This window comes from Lissotriton vulgaris, chromosome 7 (genome assembly GCF_964263255.1).
Source record: "Lissotriton vulgaris chromosome 7, aLisVul1.2, whole genome shotgun sequence".
NCBI classification, from domain to species: Eukaryota; Metazoa; Chordata; class Amphibia; order Caudata; family Salamandridae; genus Lissotriton; species Lissotriton vulgaris.
This window is the reverse complement of record NC_141695.1, coordinates 664,530,267-664,553,644: the sequence shown is the minus strand read 5'-3', so window position 1 is coordinate 664,553,644 and position 23,378 is coordinate 664,530,267. Positions and strand designations below refer to the sequence as shown.

The 23,378-nt window shown below is 42.8% G+C and overlaps 1 protein-coding gene across 1 annotated transcript in view; it reads left to right on the top strand.

The window, feature by feature from the left end:
- The first annotated feature begins 8,310 nt into the window (after positions 1-8,310).
- The window catches only part of TMEM100 (transmembrane protein 100), a 97,015-nt gene continuing 81,947 nt past the window's right edge, over positions 8,311-23,378 (top strand). The window contains exons 1-2 of the mRNA XM_086930870.1: positions 8,311-8,331; positions 11,436-11,533. Of these exons, the coding sequence (XP_086786996.1) occupies positions 11,521-11,533 (13 nt within the window). The 5' untranslated portion in view covers positions 8,311-8,331; positions 11,436-11,520. The remainder of the gene's footprint in view (positions 8,332-11,435; positions 11,534-23,378) is intronic.

The window sequence follows — 23,378 nt, the reverse complement described above, 5'->3', positions numbered from 1 at the left end:
AAACAATGATGGGAACTGACTTGCAATGTCTGTATGTGCATTTATGCTATAATTGATGGAAATCAGGACCATGTCTGCAGCAGTACTGAAGCAGAGTAAGCATGTAGTTGATGAAGTACATTTAAGAACATGAATCAGTGTTTGTACCTTCATCTTCATATGTCCCAATATTGCTACAAATCTTCCTTGACTTTTTAATGACATGGAGGCAGTCTGCATGTATATGTTTGACTTCGAAGATGTGAGACGTGGCTCAGGCAACAGTTTGTTGTACTTCTCAGCGGGCATGATGTTTAGCGATGCACCACTATCGATAAAAGGTATGGAATGATCATTCATCTTTAATGTGATCTTGGGAAAATGTCCAAAAGAATGTGGTTGTTTCAAGTGGTGATCTCTCTTCGATTTGGGCTCTTCTCTGCATGAAGCCAAACGCACGTGCTCCTGATGTTCACCAGTCAACACCATCATCACAAAGCCATGTTCTTCACTGCTGCTTGACAGGGACATTGAAGATTCTTTGGAGGATGATTTTGATGATGATCAACTTTTTTTGGTTTCCACTTGCCTCGATTGATGTCGTTGCTTGGTCTTGTGAGCATGGCTGGAGGTTTTCCAGAACTTTCCAGAACTTTTGGGCATCTATTTTCTCTTCTCAGTGTGACGCAGTCATTTTATCTCTCGTTTTACAAAAGAATTTTCTTTTTCGCAATACTTACATGTTTACCCAATGGCAGGATATTTACTTTTGTGTGAAAAGGAGAATCTGCATCGGAAACAGAATTTCTTTCTCATCTGAGAAATTACTTTATGGCCCGCGATCTTGTGCCTCTGCTTACTTTTCATGTTTAATGCTGATTCACTCTAGGTGATTCAAGCTACCATATCAGCAGATTGTCGATCTGCACATTCGTCTGCTCTCACAGCCATGACACTCTCTCCAGACTGTCTCACACAGCAAACTTTGTCTAAATGTGTCGGAAAGGCAACAATCGACTCTGAGAAGGATGGCTTCTTCATGGTTGAATTCATTAAAATTGCAATGTTTAATGAGAGCCTCAAGTATTTCAGCAAACTCAACCATTGTTGCTCCTGCTTCCTGTCTGGCTTGGTTGAAGATGTACCTTTTATAGCCAACATTCAACATTGGATTGAACTTGATTCCTAATGGCGCTTTAATCTTATGGTAAGATATTTCATCAGCCTGTTGTGTTTTCTTTATTGCTGCTTTCACGCCGTAACCTGCAAGGCTCTTAAAATATTTAGTGATCTTCTTGTCATTTATTTCTTCTAACACATTGATGAAATCCTCAAATTTTTCTATCCAGGCAGTCAATGTAGCCCCAGTATTCTGGTTTTTGGAGGTATTGATTAGAAGACGCGGTTTCAAAAAGATTGTGGCCCTTTAACCACTTCTTGCTGTTAAGAGTAGGGTTGCTCTGGCACCTTCGTCTGCCCGCTTGGTACTAGCTCCATTCATACAATCTCTAAGTTCCAGCCACCGGCTTGCATCAGTTTAGTCGCAATCGTCATGATGTTGGATGGACCCTTTTTAGGTTTCACCTAAACAGCGCTTGCGCTGTGCTTGTGAAATCCATTGTAATCAATTTAAAATCTTAAAAGTGACTTACATCATGCCCTAACTTTTAATTTGTTTGTGTGCCTGCCGCTTACTGTTTATTTGATTCTGTTGGGTGTAGCATGCTATTTCCTGTTGTTCTTCTTGTGGTTTCCTTATCAGTGGAGCTTGGCCCATGTTCCTCCTTTTAGGTTTTCATATGCTTTTTCCGACCTACTTTTTTGTTTGTGAGCAAGCATGTTTGACGGCTGCATGTGATTTGTGCTACTTTGCTTCTTACTATATTTAATTATTCTTTTGGAATATTTTTTATAATTTTTTTACTTTTTTCCCACACTCCATACAATTACCTATGGCAACGTCCTCTACCTGCACCAGGTAGCTGTGTTTTTGTTTTTGAATGCACTCTGCCTGCCCTCCTCCGACTCCCCAGTGCTACATTAGCCAAGTCCACAGTACCCCCTACCAATTGTTCAGCGACGGCTCGTGGAGGGAGTTACGGTGGGGCAGGAGGGTGGGGAGGGGGAGGGGCAGGGCGGAGGTTGCTAAAAACCGGCATATGGATAATTGCAGGTAAGTAAACAATTTAATTAATAAAACGAATTTCGTAGCTCGCACTGCATTGCATTTTGCGATGCAAGGCGCACTACGAAATTCGTTTTATTAATTAAATTGTTTACTTACCTGCAATTATCCATTTGCCGGTTTTTAGCAACCTCCGCCCTGCCCCTCCCCCTCCCCACCCTCCTGTCCCACCGTAACTCCCTCCACGAGCCGTCGCTGCAATTGTTGATGTGCGGTACTGAGACTTATCTGAGCACCCTGTGCCTGCATGTCAGGGGAGGGATGAGAAGACACTCCTGCTGCAAAAGGAGGGTCTCCTTCTTCACCATGGCCGATGTGCACAGACTGGCCATGTGCATCAGCTGCTGTCCAGTGCACAGTAAACACTTCTCACTCCTGAGAGGTTCTTAAGATAAGACCTAATCTTGGCAGCTTTCTTTAATTTATTGCATCTTTATACTGCTGTCCATCAAAGTGACCCCTGACAGGAAAGCAGTCTCTGGACCTATTTTGCTTCCCTCTGGGCAAGTTTGTTTCCAGGGTGTTATTCACTTTGATAGCTTTTGTTATTTTATTGACTTTACCATTCTTAATGGCATGAAAGCTTGAGCGGCCGACTTCCAAGCAGGGGAACAGGTTTCGGGTCTAGGGTGGAGCCCTTTTGTTTGCTTTTAATTTGCTCCCCTGTTCATGGATTTTGACACACTCTTTCATTGATATGGAAATAGATTGCACCAAGTTGTTTTTCTCAATTTTCCATCCTAATTAATGTTTTTGTCTTTCTAATTCTAAGATCACATGGGTTTATGCTACTATATAGATGCTGGTGCAGGTTCGGAGAGATAATGTGATAAACATCAGTCCCATTAATTCCCCAGTTTTGGCTGTTTTCTGGAAAGGTGATAAACATCAGTACCAGTAATTCCCCAGTTTTAGCTGCTTTCTGGAATATCAGTGGGTCATTAGAGATACTAAAGACTTCCTTTTGTTGCAGCAAGTCAGGATAAGATATGTTTCTAATGTGTTTAAAGCCTTAAACCTTGTGATGGCGCTACAATAAAGATTTTCATATGCCATCTGAAACACCAATAGTCTATTTCTGAGTTTAGCATAATTCAGGACAGGTTTGCGAGCAGTCGGGGCCGGCATGGATCGCGAGTGGGGGGGGGGGGGGGGGGGGAGGGCGGGTGATGTGTGGGGAGTTAATTTAATAAAATTAAAAAAGAAAAACTTACCTTTGCCTCCGGTCCCAGACTCCAGTGTCGTGTCTCCTGCTCTCTGCTCACAGTAAGCAGAGCCAGGCAGCCTCCCTCTTTTCCCCTAAGCCAATCACAACGCTGCATTGTCAGTGATATGATTGGCTAGGAGGCCGTCCTTTACAGGCGTCTATGGGAGGCCCTTTTCTTCATGCAGGAATAAAACGGAGAGTGCTATGACTGGTTTGGTCGGCCCTGGGGCCGATCAAACAGACAGCACCCATAAAATTGGGCTAGCCACACCTCCCTGTCCCACCTACCTGCCCGCCCCCAACCAGGCATAGCCTTCTATTGCTATTCATACCATTTTCCGTTTCTGCTTCTCACACTGCCAAAAAGCAGTGGGGCGACGCTCCAACACCCTTGTGGAGAAGCCGCCCCTGTTCGCGAGATGAATCAGAAGGTCAAGAGATCTGCGAGGCACTTTATCAATGGTGGATAAAGTGCTTTAGATCTTGCTACAGGCTTTGTTTCACTTTTCTTGCCTCTATAGTCCCTCTGTTTCACACCCGCTTTCATTCTGCTCTCCGTGGAGTCAGCCTCTCCCATGTTGTCACCGCCTGCTGACTGTTGTTTAACCAACTACCATAACCACCTCAACGCCCCTCCCTTTCTCTGAGGTGTTTCCTATCCTGATAACCTCGAAGGACAGAGCATTACTCACAGTCTAAGGCCACCTCATGTCTGATGGAGTCCTCAGTATGTAGATAATGACAATTGCTTCCAGGTAATTTCTAAGCGTGTTTGCTTAGCTTGCATGGTGCTCAGCATTACTGCTGTCATTTAAGCTTACTATAGTGTTGCACGTTATGCTAGTAAAACCCTTTTGTATTGTGTACTTTTCCTTTTACATCAGAATATTTCCTTATTTGTTCCCCTTTTCCTCCCTTCTTATTCTGGATGAGCGAATGACTGCACCACACATATCTTAAAAATTCAGAAATTGTCGATAGATTTTTTTTGTGAGAGTAATTGCTTGTTTTTGTCTCGAGGGAGGACACCTCTTCTTGAGTGTCTTCGATCAATATATATTTTTTTCTGCCTTTGAGTGTACCGAAATTAGACGCCAGAGGAGAGGGCGCGGGGCCAGGTTGTTCTCAGTGTTTTGCAAGTATGTCGAAAAATTGAGAAACCTTCTTCGGGCTGTGCAGTGTATTCTGATAATAACTCTACTGTCAAAGCTCTGAAATAAGCAATCCTTTTCTGGCGCACTTTTATTTAATCACCTGTTGCTGCCTTTTGGTGAACTGTTCGGTAAAACAGTGTCCCTCACCTATTCTCGAACATATATTCAATTCCGCTAATTTTTGCAGGGTGTCCATTCCTCAGCAGTACAGACAATTAGCACCTCGTCTTTTGACGAGATTCCTGTTGCTTCGCTACGTTTTGATCTCTAAACATAGAGATCCTTTCAGCCCCTTCTTTGTTTGGCTTCTCACTTTTCCTCCACTCCAGGTTGCTGCAGTATTCTCCCAGGGACCTTACTGCAGCTTACTGTGCTGGCCTGCCCCCATTAGCACCTCTGCTTTGTTACAGCTCAGGTGATTCAGGTGATATATCTACCACCACAACAATTCAGAGGCTGCATTTATTGTTCAGTGTTGCCAATGTTACCTTAGATTTTCACCACTCTGTGCCACTTGCAGCTCGTTCCCCAGCTGCATGGTGCATGGCCTGGCAATCATGAGATAATTAGAGCCCTTTTAAGTTAGAAAACAATGCAAGGCAAGGACTGGATATGCCAAACATACTGCCTTTAATATGGAATTGCGCTTAGTTAGCCTAACAAAGGTATTGTAGAGAGAACTTATGTACGGTTCTGGCAGGCAAAATAATAAAATAATTACTCTATATAGCAGCAGCTTCCATTTTTTGGGTAAAAAGGAACTAATGACAACTGCTAATTATTACCCAATTCATTAGTGCTCATTTTATCGACTTTATAAGAATAAAAAGTTATTTCTACAATTGATGAATTAAACTACAAAGCTATGTTACAAGCGTCCAAGCTGGGACTTCACTTCCGCTTTACAAATGTTCTTCATAGAAGAATTCTGTTGTTGTCGGGCATTATGACTGAAAAAGATTTATATTCTGTAGCATTAAAACAAGGCTGCAGCTCAGTGAAAAAGCAATACTCGATTTATGGGCTTTCCTTTAAAAAACACACCTAATCTGGAACTTTGGTCAAATTGCTTGAGACTGTTATGTCTAGTTTCGAGTGAGCATTAAATCAGTCCGGGACTGCAGCTAATAAAAGTGTAGCAAGGGCCAATTGCATCAGGGCCCACGGTTCTGGGGGCCCACAGCATTACCTGCTATTGCTGTCTTTTTTACTTCCAAATCATGGAATAGTAGACTCTTTTTCCTGACTATCATTAGGGTCCATGGCACCCTTGTTATGCCACTGAACCACTGGTGAATTTATCTTCAGATTTTATAGTATGAGGATGAATATAGAGCTTATCTTCATGACTAACTTTTCACATAGTACATGTCCTCTCAAAGAGTGCATGTCTCGGCAAATCGTGTTATGTAGCTTACTCCCCTCTCCTCCCACTGTCCATTATTGGTACTCCCTCCCACCTCCTCACCTCCTTCTGACCGTTGTTGCTTCCCGCAGCTCACTCATGTTTGTTTCCCACCCCCTCCTGTTTTCTGTTCTTGCTGCTCCCTCCCTTCTCGCCCGCATCTCCTTTGTGTGGCTTGCTTTGTTTATTGTCTTGTGTAATTCCCCTTTATGGCCCTCCCTTCTGCCACAAAAAAACATTAACAAAGTCTAATAGCTCTCACATAGATATTTGGTTTTCTTCATGATTTTTAAAAATGTTATACAGAAACGTGGGCTGCTATGCAACATGCCTTAAAGAAAACACAAAAGCACTATGTTGCCATCAACACTGGCATTTGTATGGTCCTTTCTTTTTATTTACTTTAAGCCATGTTACACAGCAGCCCGTGCTGTTGTGCAACCTTTCTAAATAATCATTGACAATGCCTATAGCTCTTGCTTAGGTGAAACCTATTGCTTTTGACAATGCTTGTTTATCTTTGTCAGTGAGTGGCGGCATTGTATTCTGCATAGGTTCACCTTTGTTCTGACTCTTCTGTATCGTTCCTAGCTTTTCGTGGGACTTGACTTCTGCTTTGATGCTGATTCTGCACCTGACTATTGCAGCCATCTGTCCTTCTCTGTATCTGGTTGTCGCTGCCTTTAGCACTATTGTACTGTATGTACGTTGGCTCTATGCTATGTTGCGGCACAGTACCTCTTCTTACCAGCAGGTTTTGGGCCGACTGTGACTGATCTTTCTGTAGGGCCTTCGCTTCCCTCGAAAGCCTTGCACTGGCTGAAGTGGCACATTGGCTCCACATGTGCTAACTGTCAACTGCTTCCCTTAAAATGAGGCGCACAAGGCATGAATAAGCAGTTTGCAGGGCCTTGGCAAACTCTCACGGAGAGCACTCTTGTTACTTTCGGTTGCAGATCTCCTAACTCATCGCCAGTTGTAGCTTCCTCCCAGGCACAAGTCCGAAAAAAAGAAGTGGGGGGACACTCCAAGTTAGGTGGTGTCACCGGAAGTGACGTCACGAAATTACCCAGTCTCCGTCGGAAATGCGTGAATACATACAAGATACAAGTAGAGGTATAATGCTGCAATAAGTGGCAGTCACTCAAAACACAAGAACACACTTTACACAGGACCCATTCCTCGGATTACACGGTTATTACAGACTCGGGCCATAGGCACAACGGGCATCTGTCGGGGTCCCTGGGAGTGACATGCTCGGCATGTAGACAGTGAAGCTCCTTGAAGCCTTGTAACCTCGGCTGTGCTCTGAGAAAGACTGGCAAGGGGAGGGCGCAAGGTGGAAGGGGAGATTTAATCTGAGCCTCGGGTGCATTTGAAAGGCTATCATTCGCACGCAGGTGCAGACTCGGGTACCGGCTCCATCTTTTGGGCAGGGGGGACGGTGTCCACCCAGTAAAAACCCGGTAAAATAAGTGGGGGGACGCAGTCCACCCGCGTGGTACCCCGACTCGAGCCCTACTTCCTCCCTAACCTGGTCCCATGCAAAGGGCTATGCCACACACAGAGCTCTGCAGAGCACGACTTTATTCTTCAGAGTGCAACCGTTAACTATGAGCATTGCGTCATCAACTTTATTAACCACATCCAGACACACCTAAACTATTACATCATTCTATGGACTCCATCAGGGTCCAGAAGGGTTCCAATTTACATATTACAAGCCACTACACACGGCACAAAATAGCATAATAATATGCAGACTATTCTAATATCATCAATAACATCTCTTTTAATGCCCTTTGCATCAACCACCCGTATGTTTTACCCTGCCCCCAAACCTTATGCATTGCACCCAACTTTTCCAGAGGCCAAAATACCAGCATCACTCTTTATGCACCTTGAAGGCGCCCAGAAACCCACTGAAAATCAGTGTCCTTTATGACTTCATCAGGATTATGAAGCTCTGCATAAAGATGCATAGGGAATAGTTACTTAATTAACCATCGAAAAGAGATTTATGCCTCCCAAGGGGGTATATAAAATGCTGTATAAATTCCACTATAGTACAATGATAGGTGCTGTGCCTAGATACTCTCAAACTGCTAATATATGCAACTATGTCACAAGAAAAGAGTTTTGCATGCCATGAAAATTGTATGAATCCTAAAGAACAAAAAACAATATTTTAAAGAAACGGTGAAAGGTGCCTAGTTCCAAATATACACGGCGAGGCAGCCTAAACTTCACTGCTGTAGCCAGTCAACACATTTCCTCCGGTGCCTAAAGAGTCTCAAGTCATGTTTCGCACTTTGCAGACAGTCCCTGGCAGTGATTTGCATCCCCTCACATGTTCCTGCTGTGCAAGTGTCTGCTTTAGTTCCCTTCTGGCCTCAGAAAGGTAAGCACGGAGCTGGCGGAATGGCAGCAGAGGGGGAATCCTTGGGGAAGACGAACAAGTGGGCTGCGGTGCGGTCCTAAACTCTCCGTCCGCCGGCGGAGTGGAAGACTAATAGCAGGCTAGCGTTTTCTTTTCAGATCATATGAAATGTGTTTAAAGACTAACAACGATAAAGGGGGAAAGAGAGAGGGTGGTGTGTTAAAGTACAAAGGTAGGTTTTAGGCTAGCGACCACGTAGTGGATGATATTTGTACAGGGGAATCATTCACGGTGAATGTCGCCCCAGTGTTTCAATAGCGAGATTACAAAGTTTGTTTTCTTACCGTGAGAAGACAGCGGCAGTGTGGCACTGGCATTGCATCTTGGAGATTACTAAGAGGAATCGTCGTTTCGCGTGCTCTGCACTTAAGCTTTGCTCGGGGAGGTGTCGTCATTTTAAAATTTAATGGCAGAAGTTGAGAAGAGGTTTTTGATAAAAAACACCTTTTTACCGTTTTACGAGCATGCATGTCAGAGCTGTCTCTCGCATGGGGTTTATGGGCTCCGATGGACACCCTCGTGCCTTCGGTTCTGATTCCCTATAGTTCAGGAGTCAGGACTGCACCACCACACTGCCCTTTGAGCAAGAGAGGCGCCGGCAGTGGGGTCGGGGGAGATGGGTTAAACAATATGTGTCGCCTCTTGTGTTTGTTTCAATGTTTTGCGATATAAAATGTACTTTTCAATCTCTGGCGACGTTTGACGTGCGGTACCACGTCCTTCACACGCACAGCCGCGCGCACCCACGCGTAAACAACATACCCACACGCGCTAACCTGGATGTGTGAGGGACAGTGCCAGCTCCAGGCATTGTATAGGTTTGCTGTCCTCACCTTGCGCTACATTTGCTGATATCGCTGGTCCGGTCCCTAGAGAAAGGGATTACTTTTGATATATTCCAATGACAAGCATTGCTGTTTTCTGTGACTATCCTAATTTAAGCTTCCGTTTTTAAAAAAAAATTGTCTAGCATGTGCAGTCTCAGCAGAGGGTGCCATACTAGCATGAAACGATATCTATATATATATATATATATATATATATATATAATATATATATATATATATATAAAAGCTACATGGGTTAGTGGGTGAGGACAAATGTAAGAACACTGAATTATACAGTTAGTGTCTTGGGAGAAGGCTGTGGTTGCAAAGTTATCAAATTTGGAATTACTGATTGGCTAGGAGAGTCGTTACGTTTCTTCTGGTTCAAGTGTAAGTAGTGGGAGAGTAGTGTCCAGAATGGGTTCCTATAGGGTCTTTGTTGGGACCAGCTACTTTTGGAGGTGTTCCATATAGCCTGATATAACTTGTCTTGTTAATAAACTCCCCAACAAGTCACTTGTCCTGTTAGCTATCGCTATCAGTTTACAGGTGTCTGTGATTCTCGGGAATTACTAAGATGTACATTGTTAATCACTGTTCATGCAGTGCACTCAGTGACACGTCCTGTTTTAAATATACTGTGCTCAGAAAATGAGATTGCTTGGCCTCGAACATCCTAGCTGGTGATTCATGGAGACTGGACCTTTTCCCTAGCAGAGAAAAGGTCAGCCACATTTTCTAGAATGAATATGAATTATTGGTGATATTAAATTCCTTCTGCATATTGAATTATCTCCAGCTGGCTGCAAATGCTGACATTTGAATAAATACACATATATCTCTCAATTATAGTGTGTCCAGACCTCATTTGTACCAGAGACCTAGAGCATGACATTTAAACTGGCATTGTTTGTGCAACAATTCTAAACTACGTAATTGAGATACGCAGGGTAACATGTTACACCTGGTACCCTATCCAGTGACCACCGATCGTAGAATAGATGAAACATAATATAGAGTGGTCTTCTTAAATGTATGTGACCATCAGATTTTTAAACTATGCGATGAGAAATTGTTTGTCTATACTTTAACATGGTTTTATTTAAATGTTCTATGTGATATAATCTGATACATTTACATATAAATAACCTTATTGAATTGCTTCAGACCATAAAACATAAATGCCTGGCTATGTTTGCTTGTGTATAATATTGACGTGTATGGTCAGGAGAAATAGAGCTAAAGGCAGTTTAGCAAAGAAATGAGAAAAAGAAGAGGAAACGGGGTAAAGGAATTTTAGGAGGACATTTTCTGAAAAAAAGTAACCGTGAATAGAGGGTTAACCCCCCTACCCCCACCGAAAAAAAATAAAAATTAGGGTTTTAGATATCACGGCCCTTTTGGATTTTAGTATTTTGGTTTAGATTAAATAACATATGTATAGGTATTCTTCATTAACTTCATGGCGATATGAATTATTCGGGATAGGGCATTGGTGTATAAAATTACCTTTGGAGCCTATCATCTTTTTTCATTGAACCCGTTTTTCCATGTTCGAGATCTGCATTCACGCGGGAAGCAGGTAAAATGAACTGTTTGCACTTTCTGCTCATTGTTTAGCAGTCCGAGCTAAGAGTCGCAGTGAAGAATGCCTACGTTCCAAACACAGCAAAGAGTTCCACACTGAAGTGCTATTGCGTGAAACTAGACGCTTAACTATGCGTGCTGTTAGTGTTAGCGGACGTGGCTGGGGTTTAGCAGATGCTGTCGTCAGAAGCGGCAGTTTCCAGGGTCTGCCCTGCCTCAGGCCGAGGCAGCCACTGAGCTGTTTACTCCCCGGATCCCCGGCCGAGGCTAATGAACCTACCATCTTGCCGCAGCTGCAGTCACAACAAGCTGCTCCTGTTAACGTGAGGTTAACCCCGGCCGGGAGCTTCCTTTGCAAGATCCCCATAGCTACAAGAACTCAGATGGCAAAAATGCGCCCGGGGCTGGAAACAGAAAATAAATACTGCCAGGCAAAGGGGCAGTGTTAAGGGAGGGGCCTTTCTCTCTCAATTGCCTCGCATCTGGAGTCACTTCAGAGAAAAGCAATGTTTGCAAAATGAAACCTTAGTGAGCTGAGTTCTTCCACAATATTTTTCTAGGTGGTGTGTGTTTCAGCAGGGTGGAGCCGTACTGTACAGATGCCCGACCATCCACGGCCACTTTTCATCTTTTGTTTTTTTTCCTCTTCAGAAACAAGGCGTCCGCGTGAACTTTGCGACATGATGGCCCAGTCCTGACTGCACATCACACCGAACAGACTGTGCTGAAATGGACTATGGACACCCATGGTAGGTACTGCGCAGTTGTCACTAAGGGGGGAGTGGGGTGCTCTTCAGAAGGTTTGAGGATATGGAAGGAGCGTGTTCCTAAGCTGGGCCTATGTTTTTAAATGTTTGAGCATGTCTAAACCCATGATACATGAGCACCATGTCTAAAATCCGTTTTTATACAAGAATGTCGTGGATAATTGCCCCTCATGTCTCCTGAAGGCATGTTTTCAGTCTTATAAAGGAGCCACAAACCTCTCAGTTTTGGTTTGTTACAGTTTATGTACTCAGATTATTACAATTTTGCGGAACTGGATCAAATACATTGTTTTGATGTCTATTTTAGTATTGAAACATGGTCCCATCACTCCCACCAAATGCAAGAGTTTGGTTAATTTACTGCTTTTGTAAAGAATCGAAGTCCTGGATCTATTACTCTGTCAGCCATCACATTTACATTCCTGATTTTGTACACATCTTCAATGCAGGGTGCGTGGTAATCCCATTCTTTCAGAGCAGCAACTAACCGTAGACTTAAACTCTTGTTTACTGAGAACACATCTCATACTACGTGCAAATAACATGCTGTGTAAAGTAAACAAACACTGCTGGCAACAAACCCGTGGTACAATAAGTATTTAGCACATGTACTGAAAGTACCATCGTTATTCTTTCTTCTGTTCTTCATCTTAGATCTTGAGCGCACCAGATCAGAACTCTTCTTAGAAGCCACCTGGGCGTTCCAAAGATATTCTGCAAATTCATGAAAAGTCTATGTCATTTCCTGTGAACCTCAATTGCACCATTACTTCAGCGAGACGTTTTAGTATTTTTAGAATGATACTCAGGGCTCTGAACGTCATGATCAAAGTGTTTCCTTGCAATGCAGCAACAAGAAACAGTGCACCACATGAAGGAGAATAGGAACCGGTGCCAAATGTAATTAGAGTTTGTGCATTAGAAATGTAGAGGTGCTTCAGAAAGTGTAACAATCTCAGAACTACTTAATAAGCTCTGCTGTTCCATTTTCGACTCAAATATCACATACACTCGGGGGAAATGTTCACATATTTCACTTATCCTGTAAGTACTGCACTTTGTTTGCAGTTGTAAGTTTAAGAGTAGAAGCTAAAATATGAGTGTGTTTAGAAGGAGAGGGAAGGTTATAACTGAACCTTCCCAATAGGTTTCCACACTCTGTTTGCACACATGCTCTTATTAAGCATGAAAAATGCCCATAAAATCCCACAGTGTACTTGCCAGTAGGAGAAGGCATTTTCCAATTTAGAAAAAAAAACAGAACTCATCTGTAATAACATATTACAGTTGAGTTCTGATGTCACAATCCCTGCACGTAGAGCCAGCAGCCGACGGGGGTAGGGAGGCCAAGTCATGGAGCATAATTAAAGCAGTCGTTTAAAGAATGAAAAAACGAAATGTTGCTTTTTTCTGCTCTGTTTTTCTAACTGTAAAGTGATAAGCAGAAAGTAGATATTTAAGCTATCGTTTTTATTTATTTTTTGTACTCCTTGGGTAATTTTATAAAAGTGAGAATCTTTCTGTATGTTTCTACACATTCCAAGCTAGTGCGATTTATTTTTTCCAAACCCCCCCAGATTTTTATTAAACTAAATATAATAGCTTCTTGCAACAAATATCTAACAGCTTTTTGATGTTTTATTTTACATTAGAAATTCTATTTTTATTGTTCATGTTTACAAACAATCTTTTTCATTCATATGAAAGAGCTGCACAGCAAGAATTTAAGTGGTTTGTGGGAAAGGTGATAGTGTGACAATGTATTACATGAGATAATGTACTCCCTGCAGTACATGATAAAGCTATTGCAAGTCACCCTGGAGCTCCATAACTTTATAAAGGAACTTGGACTTTGGGCTTGTTCCTCTGTATGATCATGGAGCTCCTCTGTGACTTGCAAAATCCGTCTACCCTTTTAATGTTTATAATGTGCCACAATACCTCTGGTTTACGCATGCTCTTCTTTCAGTGGCAGTGCTGGAACTGTTGAGTCTAACTGAATCCTATTCCAAAAAGAACTTCCTAACCATGCACTTGTCACACCACTCTGGTCTGCAATATAGCAAGAGTTTTAACCGCAGGCCTGATACTGGTGTAATTGCTTTATTTCAGTCCAGTTGTAAAAAGAGACACCTCAGACACAATGTATTTTGGTTCATTTCCCTGAACCTTGTTCATGGACGAATCCGATTAAAACTCTGGCTTTGTTTCAGACCAGATTGGAGTCTTTCAGGTACATAGCAAGAGTTAATTTCCCATGGGAAGTTCAGAAGCCAGCCAAATGGAATTTGACTGTATTTACGTGATATATAAATGTACTCACCCTTGTCTAAATATATATATATTATATTATATATATATTTTCCTCTTCAAATATGTTTACATATTTATATACTTTCTCTTTCCAACACTCTGGTACTCCCAGTGCTTAATTTGAGCCAGTGGTTTCAGGTGCCGGGCACCGGTACTTAACTGTTAATGCCACACTTATGATAGTCTGCCACATGTTGGCACTACTCATCTAATTTGGAGATGAGCAGAACAATTGTTGTTTATAAATACAATATACATAAAAAATACTAATACCTGCCTCCCCAGCTATTCCTTTATCTTTGGGGCCCTGGAATAATCTGAACTGTCACACGTGTAGGCAAGAGAGATGGTTAGTAATTGTTTTGGCAGCGATGAATGGTGCAAGCTGCAGTGGCCTTCTGGTCAGGGCTCTGTCACTTATTATTTTACAAATTAAGCACTGGCTCCTTACTATCCCTTATGTTTACCCACCTTTAAACCTTAAAAAAAATCTTAAAACATTTACTACTTGTACCCTTTCCCAGCCCTGATCCCTAAAAACCTATTACTACCCCGTACCTTTACCTATCCCTCACCCACAAAAAAACCCTTACTACCCCATACCCCTGCCCATCCATGAACGGTAAAAACTTCGTACCCCTTACCCTTAATCATCCTACATCCTAAAAATGTCTTTTAAAACACTTACTACCCAGTACCCTTACCCACTCATAAACCCTAAAACACTTTAAAGCCCCTACAAACCTTACCCCTGCCAGATCTCTTAAATCCCTTTTTTTGTAAGAGGCATAATAATTATGCCATTAAAAACATGCTTCTTGAAGTACCGCATGGTGAAGTACCAACTGCCTGCATGGTACTAACCTGCGTGATAAATGCATGTGACATAAAGTCTTGTGGAGTAAAGACCATGGGATAAAGGCTGTACACCAGTCAGTAGTTATCTAGAAAATCTTGTATGAATCGAACCTACTGGACGTATGTTGAACAATCGCATTCTCGTTTCGATATTCAAGATATTCCAAAATCCCTTTTAAGTGTCCACATATCTTGCTTCTCACCATGCACCCTTTTAAAATAGTTCCTTCATATATGTTTCACAATAGGTACATGTATTTTGAAAAGCTTCCCCTGATACTCTTTGTACAAATTGTATGATTAGCAACATAAGAACACGCTTTTTGAACATGCACAGTCTAACAGGTTTTAAGCCACTGGGATTTTGCATATTGGAAGTATTTTGCTTAGCACTGACTTCCTGTTGGCATATCCAAATGCTACAAGCAGAAAGAAACAGTGCGGGCCTGGGCATGATTAAGGAAACAAATGTGCTCTGAGTAGTGTGTGTCATGCCAGAAAGCTACAGTGACGTCAATAATTCTGCAGGGCCTCTGAAAGGGAACATGGCAGCCTCCCAGGTAAAACATTAGGGGCCCATCTGGGACTTCAATGTGAGTGCAAACTTGACCCGAATTTGAGGAAATGAGACAAATAAAATATGCACTTCCTTGAAAGGATTCTGGGGATCATTTGCTAAAAGTATACATTTATTATGGGTTATTGATGCAAGTATCTGTGTATACACGGTTTATGAGTGATGTTGCACGTTTATTTATTTTTATAATTGAGATCCCAGAGGAAACCACCTCCACACAATACCTCCGCCCCCACACCCCCACGGCAATTACAAGTTGATCTCGAGGAAGGGCCCCAGGCAACCTTCGCCATGAAAAAAACATGCATAGAAATTGGGAGTCTGGAGCTTTACTTATCTCTTTACTTAACTCGTTTGAGAACTGCAGGTCTCGACTAACATTTCTTAGGAAAATGGATTAAGGAATTCCTTTATTTTTTGTTTTATTCCAAGACAATATACATTAGATGTATGCTTGAAATACCGCAGAAGTTGAAGGTCTACTTTTAATTCAAATACATTTTTTTGAGGTCATCATTAAACAGTTCAAAGGAAAAGAGGGATATTTAGCTTCTCATTGGCAAAAAAGCAGTGTCAGGAGTTCAGTATTCATATGGTTCGTATATAACACGTTCTCCTGTACAGCAGGCTGCACATTAAGCAGTGCATCCTGGTCCTTTAATCCAATGTGGAATTCATGCCACAGGTGAATTGATAGATATATAATTCACATTAAAGCTGTTCCCATCCCGCAGTCTTGCCACGTACAGACATTACTGGGTGTCTGTCTGCTGGGTAGGTATGGGGGCATGTCAAGAAGCGTACCCTATTCCTGTACAGGAATCCCACGAATCACTGTTTTCTTTTTGAAATAATGTATTCCATGTCTATCTGGTTAAGCCATTTTTTTAAGTAAACAAGGGGGACCCAATAGGTAGCTATGGACCATGGGTAACAGTTAATTTAAGGAAAATAAAGGTCCTAAGCTAAGCAAAATCACACATTGATACTATATAGACCACAATAGGCTGCTATATCCACATCAAGCGCGGAAGCGGCAGCGGACCCGCACTGCGGTCCGTTTGAATCTAGACATCGTTCTAACAATTGCGGATCGTTTTGAACTCATCGACCGTTTCTCAACCAAAGGCCAGTCAGCCCGCGTTGCCTCCACGACTGTCACAACCCGGAAAACCGATAGTTTATAATCTTATTGAGCCAAGGCACCAGCGTTACCACACGCCCTGCGTCTCCAGGAACCGAGCCACACGAGCTCTTAAGTCCTGAAGATGATCCCCTTGTAACTAGAGCACAGGATCGAAACGTCGACTCCTTCTAGTAGACATACGTTTAACCATTGTACATTAATGTTTGTATGTGCTACTCTGGGAAACACTGATAACATTGATTTCAAACAGTGCCCAGATGGTTCACTTTCTTTGCCTGAAGTACCTTTCCTTTCTACTACCTTTCTTTCTATTTGCGCTTACTTTTTCAGTACAGTACAGGACTGTGCCTCACTGCAATAAAATGTTTGTTGCCAAATGTATCTAAACTCTTAACACTTGATTTGATTAATAAATTCCCTGTCCGGCTGGACAAGGAAAGAATATATAGCAGCCTATTGTGGTCTATGTAGTATCAATGTGTGATTTTGCTTAGTTTAGGACCTTTGTTTTCCTTAAATTATCTGGTTAAGCCATGCACCAATCAGACTAGAAATCGTATTTTGTGAGTAGAAAAGCAAAGCTAACTAACTGGACTCCCTGTTCCCTTCCAGTCCTTCTCGGAATGCTTCCTTCAGATAATACCTGCAGCATAACAGCACTTAACTGACTTTATATTCTTCCACCTGAGTGAATACCATCTCTGAGAATTATGTGTACATCCACAATTCCATAACTTTTGGAAACAATCACTCTAATTTCCCAGCACTTGTTATTCATCTTAGATTTAAGTCTTCCTTCTGTGTAGTACATCAGATGTATTATCTGTCCTATGTAGGTAATTAAGACCAATGCCTGTTTAATACGTTCTAATATCCTTTCCCACATTTGGTCTTAGAAGCCTGCATTGAAGGCAGGTGCCCACCTGTTCCATATCATTGCATTGTCCTTACTACAGAATATAGGATAGAAAGGCATCTTCTATCACCATCCAGATCTACAAATGTCTCACATACCAGATGCTATGATGTGCCTCTGTCCCCCACATATACTAGCCATGCCATGGTGTGCATTTTCTCCATTTACTTACAGTGTTATGCTTGCTCATTTCTTCATCTTCCAGGTACACATATAGACTACTGATTCCCAACATTGTAGCTATACCATTGGGAGTCTCTCATCCCCACAATGCAAACCTGGTTCTCTCATATGCCAGCTACGACATGATGTGCCCAATTCACACATAAGCCAGCTTGTGGCATGGCATGCATCCTTTCTCCCCATTTGCCACTCATGCCTTTCAGTTTCACTTTGCAGAAGCTCCACCTAACACAATTGCATCCGCCCGTAACCTAGGCATAAAGTTTGACAACTGCCTATCCTTCAAACCTCAGGCTGTAGCAGTGGCAGGTATGTGCTTTCAAATTATCAAAGCACTTAGGAAATTTTTTGACCTCCTTCCCCTTTCGGCGAGGAATACAGTCGCAGTGGCCTTAATAAATTCCAGGCTAGATTACTGCAATGGACTCTATGCTGGAGCAAATAAAATCGTGCTCCACAAATTGCAGATGATCCAAAACGCGGCTGCCCGCCTCGTACTGCGTCTGCCCCGCAGATCATCTGCCTCTGCAGCTCTAAATACCTTACACTGGCTGCCAATAGGAAAGAGAATTTTGTTTAAACTTCTCCTGATTACTTTTAGAGCCTTCCATCAACGTGGCCCGACCTATTTACGAAGGGGGTTCAAAAGATACTACCCAGCACGCTGCCTAAGATCTGCCAGTCAGAATTTACTTACTATTCCCCGCTTTAAACTGGCTACAAAGGGTGGCAAATCCATCTTTGTACTGGGAACTAAGGCCTGGAATAAACTTCCCCTTCCCTTGCGTTCTTTTTCCCAAGAGGCCCCTTTCAGGAAGGCACTGAAAACCTGGATTTTCTCCATGCCTGACTCAATGTGTAGAACCCTAGTGTAGAGGCTGTGTTTAAAAAACTGGACTTCTTTCCCTATCCAACCCTTCCATCTGGGCTGTGTAAGCGCCAAGATACTCCTTGGAGTGGTAGCAGCGCTCTATAAATGCCCATTACAATTACAATTACAACCACGTCATCAAGCGTCACCCTTAAGATTCCAGCTGTGCCATTGTGTATCACTATTCCGATCATATTCCAGCTCTTTCATTGTGTGCACCCGTCCGTTCATATTCAGTCTGGACATGATTTCCCGTATGCCACCCATGACATGATGTGCCTCTTTCCCTCATACTGTGGCCATGCAATAATGGTCCAGGGTTACCAGCAATCCAGCCATGCCTTTAAGTGCCTGTTTATGCCACATGACAGCCATGCCACTTTTTACCCTTGTTCCCCCATGTCACAGGTATGCCATGGAGCGCTCCGGTTCCATTTATGCCAGCTACGCAGCAATAAGTGCATCTTCTCTTCGTTTGCCTTGCCATGCGGTGCTCATACCACCATAGAGTAGCCCTGTCATGATATGTCTCTATTGCCCCACACAAGGAAACACATGTAATACACACATATGGATCGACACATGCACACACTGACAAACGGACAAATATATGCACACCTCAATGAGTGTCATAGTGATGGTGGCCTGGCATCATGTCAAGCGCTATCCTACTCCCAGCCCTGGGTAAAGGCAAGGCCTCTATCCCTGATCTAATCCCTCACTTGAAGGCTGACTGTGCATATAATTTGCAGTAAGAAAGCTGAATTAAGGCCATCAGCTTTTGCTGTCATCGCAGAGAATTTTACGGTTGATGTGGCCACATCCTCCCCACTTGAATGATGGCTTCTATCATCTCTGTACCCTTGTCACCCCAGTAATACTTGAGTAAAAATTAAATCTAAGTAGTAAGGTGCAGCGACTGAAGACAGATGTCGCCAAAAAGTTATCCTTTACATGTGTCATTTAGCCTAGAGGTCCCACACATAACACCTCATTACAACTACTGGAGGAACCCCATCAGTTCATTTGCTTAGGTAATTCTGGGATGGGGTTTTAGGGCATCTTTACGAGATGTCCCCTGCGGAAAGGATTTCATCTTTGCGACCTGGACATATATTGCTTTACCTCTTCCAGTAAATTCTACACCTGCCATGCTTGTTTATGAGCTAGTGTGTTTTTCTCAATCAATAGCATTGCTCACGTTTCCTGAGGCAGAAAATGCTCCATGCCTCACTCAATTTGATTCTGTTGACTGGGTTGGCTGGGTATGTGCAATAAAATGTAATAATATTAAGTGTAAAGACGTCTTTTCTTCTTGATGATTTTATCAAAAGTACTGTAGCTTGTGCAGAACTTTTGCAGATCTGGGGATGCCCTTCCTTTTCTCAACAAAATGTGCTACAAATACAAGTTTAAACAGACCAGCTGCTCATTTGTTCGTATTTCCAAAGGACTACATTTCAGGACCGTAGTTCTTTTTTCATTTCACCATGCTTCATTGATTTTTAACAAGATCTCATTAGCAATACTATTACAGGGTTGGCATGGGTTATTCCAATCGCTTTTCTGACATTAAGACTTTTAGCTAACCCTTACATGCCGTTAATATTGTAGAAGACAGAAAGAAGACAGAATAGGACAGGAAAGCAAGGGGTGAAGGAAGAGATAGTGGACAGGCACTTGCGAGTTGCATTGCATTGCATAATATTTACGTCTGACATACAATGGGGACATTCTTACATAAGAAGTCTACATACTGAAGTATACATGCAGGCCCCAAGTGGGCCACATTTTCTGCGGCCTATCCTCTGTAGACTGCTGAGAGCACAGCTCACGGAGGCCATCTTTGACTTTGCTCGTAAAAACCACCAGATAACATGGAAAGGCAACAAGGTCATTTTTACGCAGGATTACTCAAAGCCCACGGTCGACACCAGGAAAGGATTTCTTGCTCTATGCGACAAGCTAAGGTCCAAAAATATACAGTTCTCATTCATAGCCACAACCAAATTCAGGATTCAAGACAACACATCTTCAAGGACCCTAAGGAACTGGCTGCCTACCTGGACGGCCTAACACCACAACAAATGGATACATCACAAGCCGGATCCAGCAAAAGGAGGGGGTCCCCAGAGCCGGCCACCGTGTGATCACAGTTATCTTAACTAGCCCATTTCAGGTCCCACCAATCTGTGTACACACAGGATTATTATCCGCAATGAGTGGACCATTAGATCGAGAAAGTCATGCAACCACTATCGACCTCACTTATACGCACTCATCTACCTCAATGGAGGCACCAATCTCCGGCTGCAGCTCATCAAGTACTTGGCAAAGGCAAGACAGCGGCAGGTGACTCCTATATAAAGCCTTAAGACAGTAGTTCTAAGCTTAAAACAGAGGCTTTGCAACAAAGGAAGAGCAAGCCACATATTTGATCAAGAGGGAACTCAAGTTCTGTTAGGTGGTTGCATTTCGGACATACTTCCACGCAAAGCATCACATTCTACTTTGGCACTTGATTCCATGACTGGAGATGGTCCTTTTAACACTCCCATTTGTTCATGAACCGACGAGGAGGCACGCTGGAGCCAAATGCGTTTGGAAGTTTATTATTTCATGTGTTACCATCGAACTCTGATTACAGAGTTAGTGCATGAGCTGCAGACAGCACAGTTTGAAAACTGTGAGTAGTGTTACCTCTTACTGCTTCCGAGCTGTGCTGTCTGCAGCTCAGGGACGAATTCAGAGATAAATGGATACCCTTTAGATAGTGCGACCTCACAAGAACAGGCACCTAGAGCTGTGCTGTTTGCCAGCACACACGCATATGTGCGCACTTTTCAGTTGGTAAACAAAGGACTGACAAAGAGGCAATGGAGTGAAGTTGCTTCTTGGAGTGAAACGGTGGAAAACAGCAGTGTGCTGAACTCCTAACTGTGATCTCCATCTGTCTCTGGGCATGGGTCTTTAAAGCTCCGGGTGTTTCCCTTCTTTTTAGGTCAGTCGTCCGCTTTCACCACACGTCAAACATGAAGAAGCTAAGTACTGACACGTCTTTCCGATTCAGACAGTTTGTGTCTGTCTGCATGGGTCGTGTCAAAGGTTATTCGAGGTGTAACTGATGCACAGGTTTCCAGAATGCACTTTATTGGATTTCCTTTTGTGCAGCCTTTGATCACTGTGCCAGACTCACTCTGCCAAATAGGAAAACATGCTGGGCCGGTCCACCGACAATATGATGATTCATTGTTGCATTCCTCGCTGAAGTTGATACAAAAATCAGCACCATTTCAACTGTTAGTTTATTTTGTTTTAGCAAAAATCTACTTTGAATATGCAGACATTCATGACATTTAACTTAATACAGATATCCATTTAATCTTTCTCCAGATTTTTGTCAATGAATATTCCAATTAACAGTTTGACACACACACACACATATATATATGTGTGTGTGTCAAACTGTTAAAAAAAAAGATATATATATATATATAGTTAGGACCTAGTTACCATAGAAAATCCCCAACACTCTATTGGGAATAACTTTGGCGCCGATAGAGGAATCTGAGTGTAATTTTCCTTAAAATTGCTTCGCTCCGCTCCGCTCCAATCCTGAAAGTTTCGGGGGGTTCGTCAAGCGGGGGCCAAGAAAAAAGGGGGGTCCCAAAACGTGTTTTCCCCATGTTAATTTCCATAGGGACCTTTAGACACAGCTACAGCAGGAACGGCTGAATGGAATTACACCAAACTTGGCAAAATGGTAGGGACAGGTATGCAGTAGTGCCTTTTCTATATTTGGTGAAAATCCCCCCAGTAGTTGTTGAGAAAATTGAATTTGAGCAAATTATATATCTATATACGCTTAACATTCTATTGGGAATAACTTTGGCGCCGATTGAGGAATCTGTGTGTAATTTTCCAGAAATTTGGCCAGCTCCGCTCCGCTCCTTCCCTGAAAGTTTTGGGGGGATTCGTCAAGCGGGGGCTGAAAGGGGGTCCCAAAACGTGTTTTGCCCATGCTAATTTCCATAGGGACATTTAGACACAGCTACAGCCGGAACGGCTGAATGGAATTACACCAAACTTGGCAAAATGGTAGGGCCTGGTATGCAGATGTGCCTTTGCTATGTTTGGTGAAAATCCCTCCAGTAGTTCTTGAGAAAAATGAATTGGAGATTTTTCAAATGGCATTTTCTATGGGACCTTTAGACACGGCTACAGCCCGAACGGCTGAACGGAATTACACCAACCGTGGCAAAATGGTAGGGACAGGAATGCAGTAGTACCTTTTCTATATTTGGTGAAATTCCCTCCAGCCCTCCAGTAGTTGTTGAGAAAATTGAATATGAACAAATTATATATCTATATGTGCTCACCGTACGTGTACGTACACGTACGGTAAGCGTACCGTATGCGTATGTGCGCGTACCCTTACGTGCACATGCGAGTTTCTGATTGGCTGGCAGTCGACTGTCAACATTCCAAACTGTCCAAACCAGGAAGTGTTGGCCACCATCTTGTTTTTCAGGAGAACTGAGGCACAAGAGAGCCCAAAACAAAACCCTCTAGCCCTTCTGAGGGGGTCCCAAAAGGACCCCCAAGGGCAAAAGAAAAAATTGAAAAAATCGCAGGGTACGCGCACCGTACACGTACGGTACGCGTACCGTGCACTTACCCCGTGATTTCAAAAAACAAAACATTTTGCTTTGCACTTGGTGGTCCTTCTGGGACCCCCTGAGAAGGGCTAGGGGGTCAGGGGGTCTCAACCCTGCCCCCTTTTCGCATTTTCCACTCTTGTTTTGTGCTCTCTTGTGCCCCACTTCTCTTGAGAAACAACATGGCTGCTCAGGTGGTCCCAGAAGGATAATAACATATTTAAATGTTATCCGCTAATAGAATTAGCATTTACAAAACCTTTGAAATTTATTGAAAAAAAATGTAGGTTTCACCCCTGATATA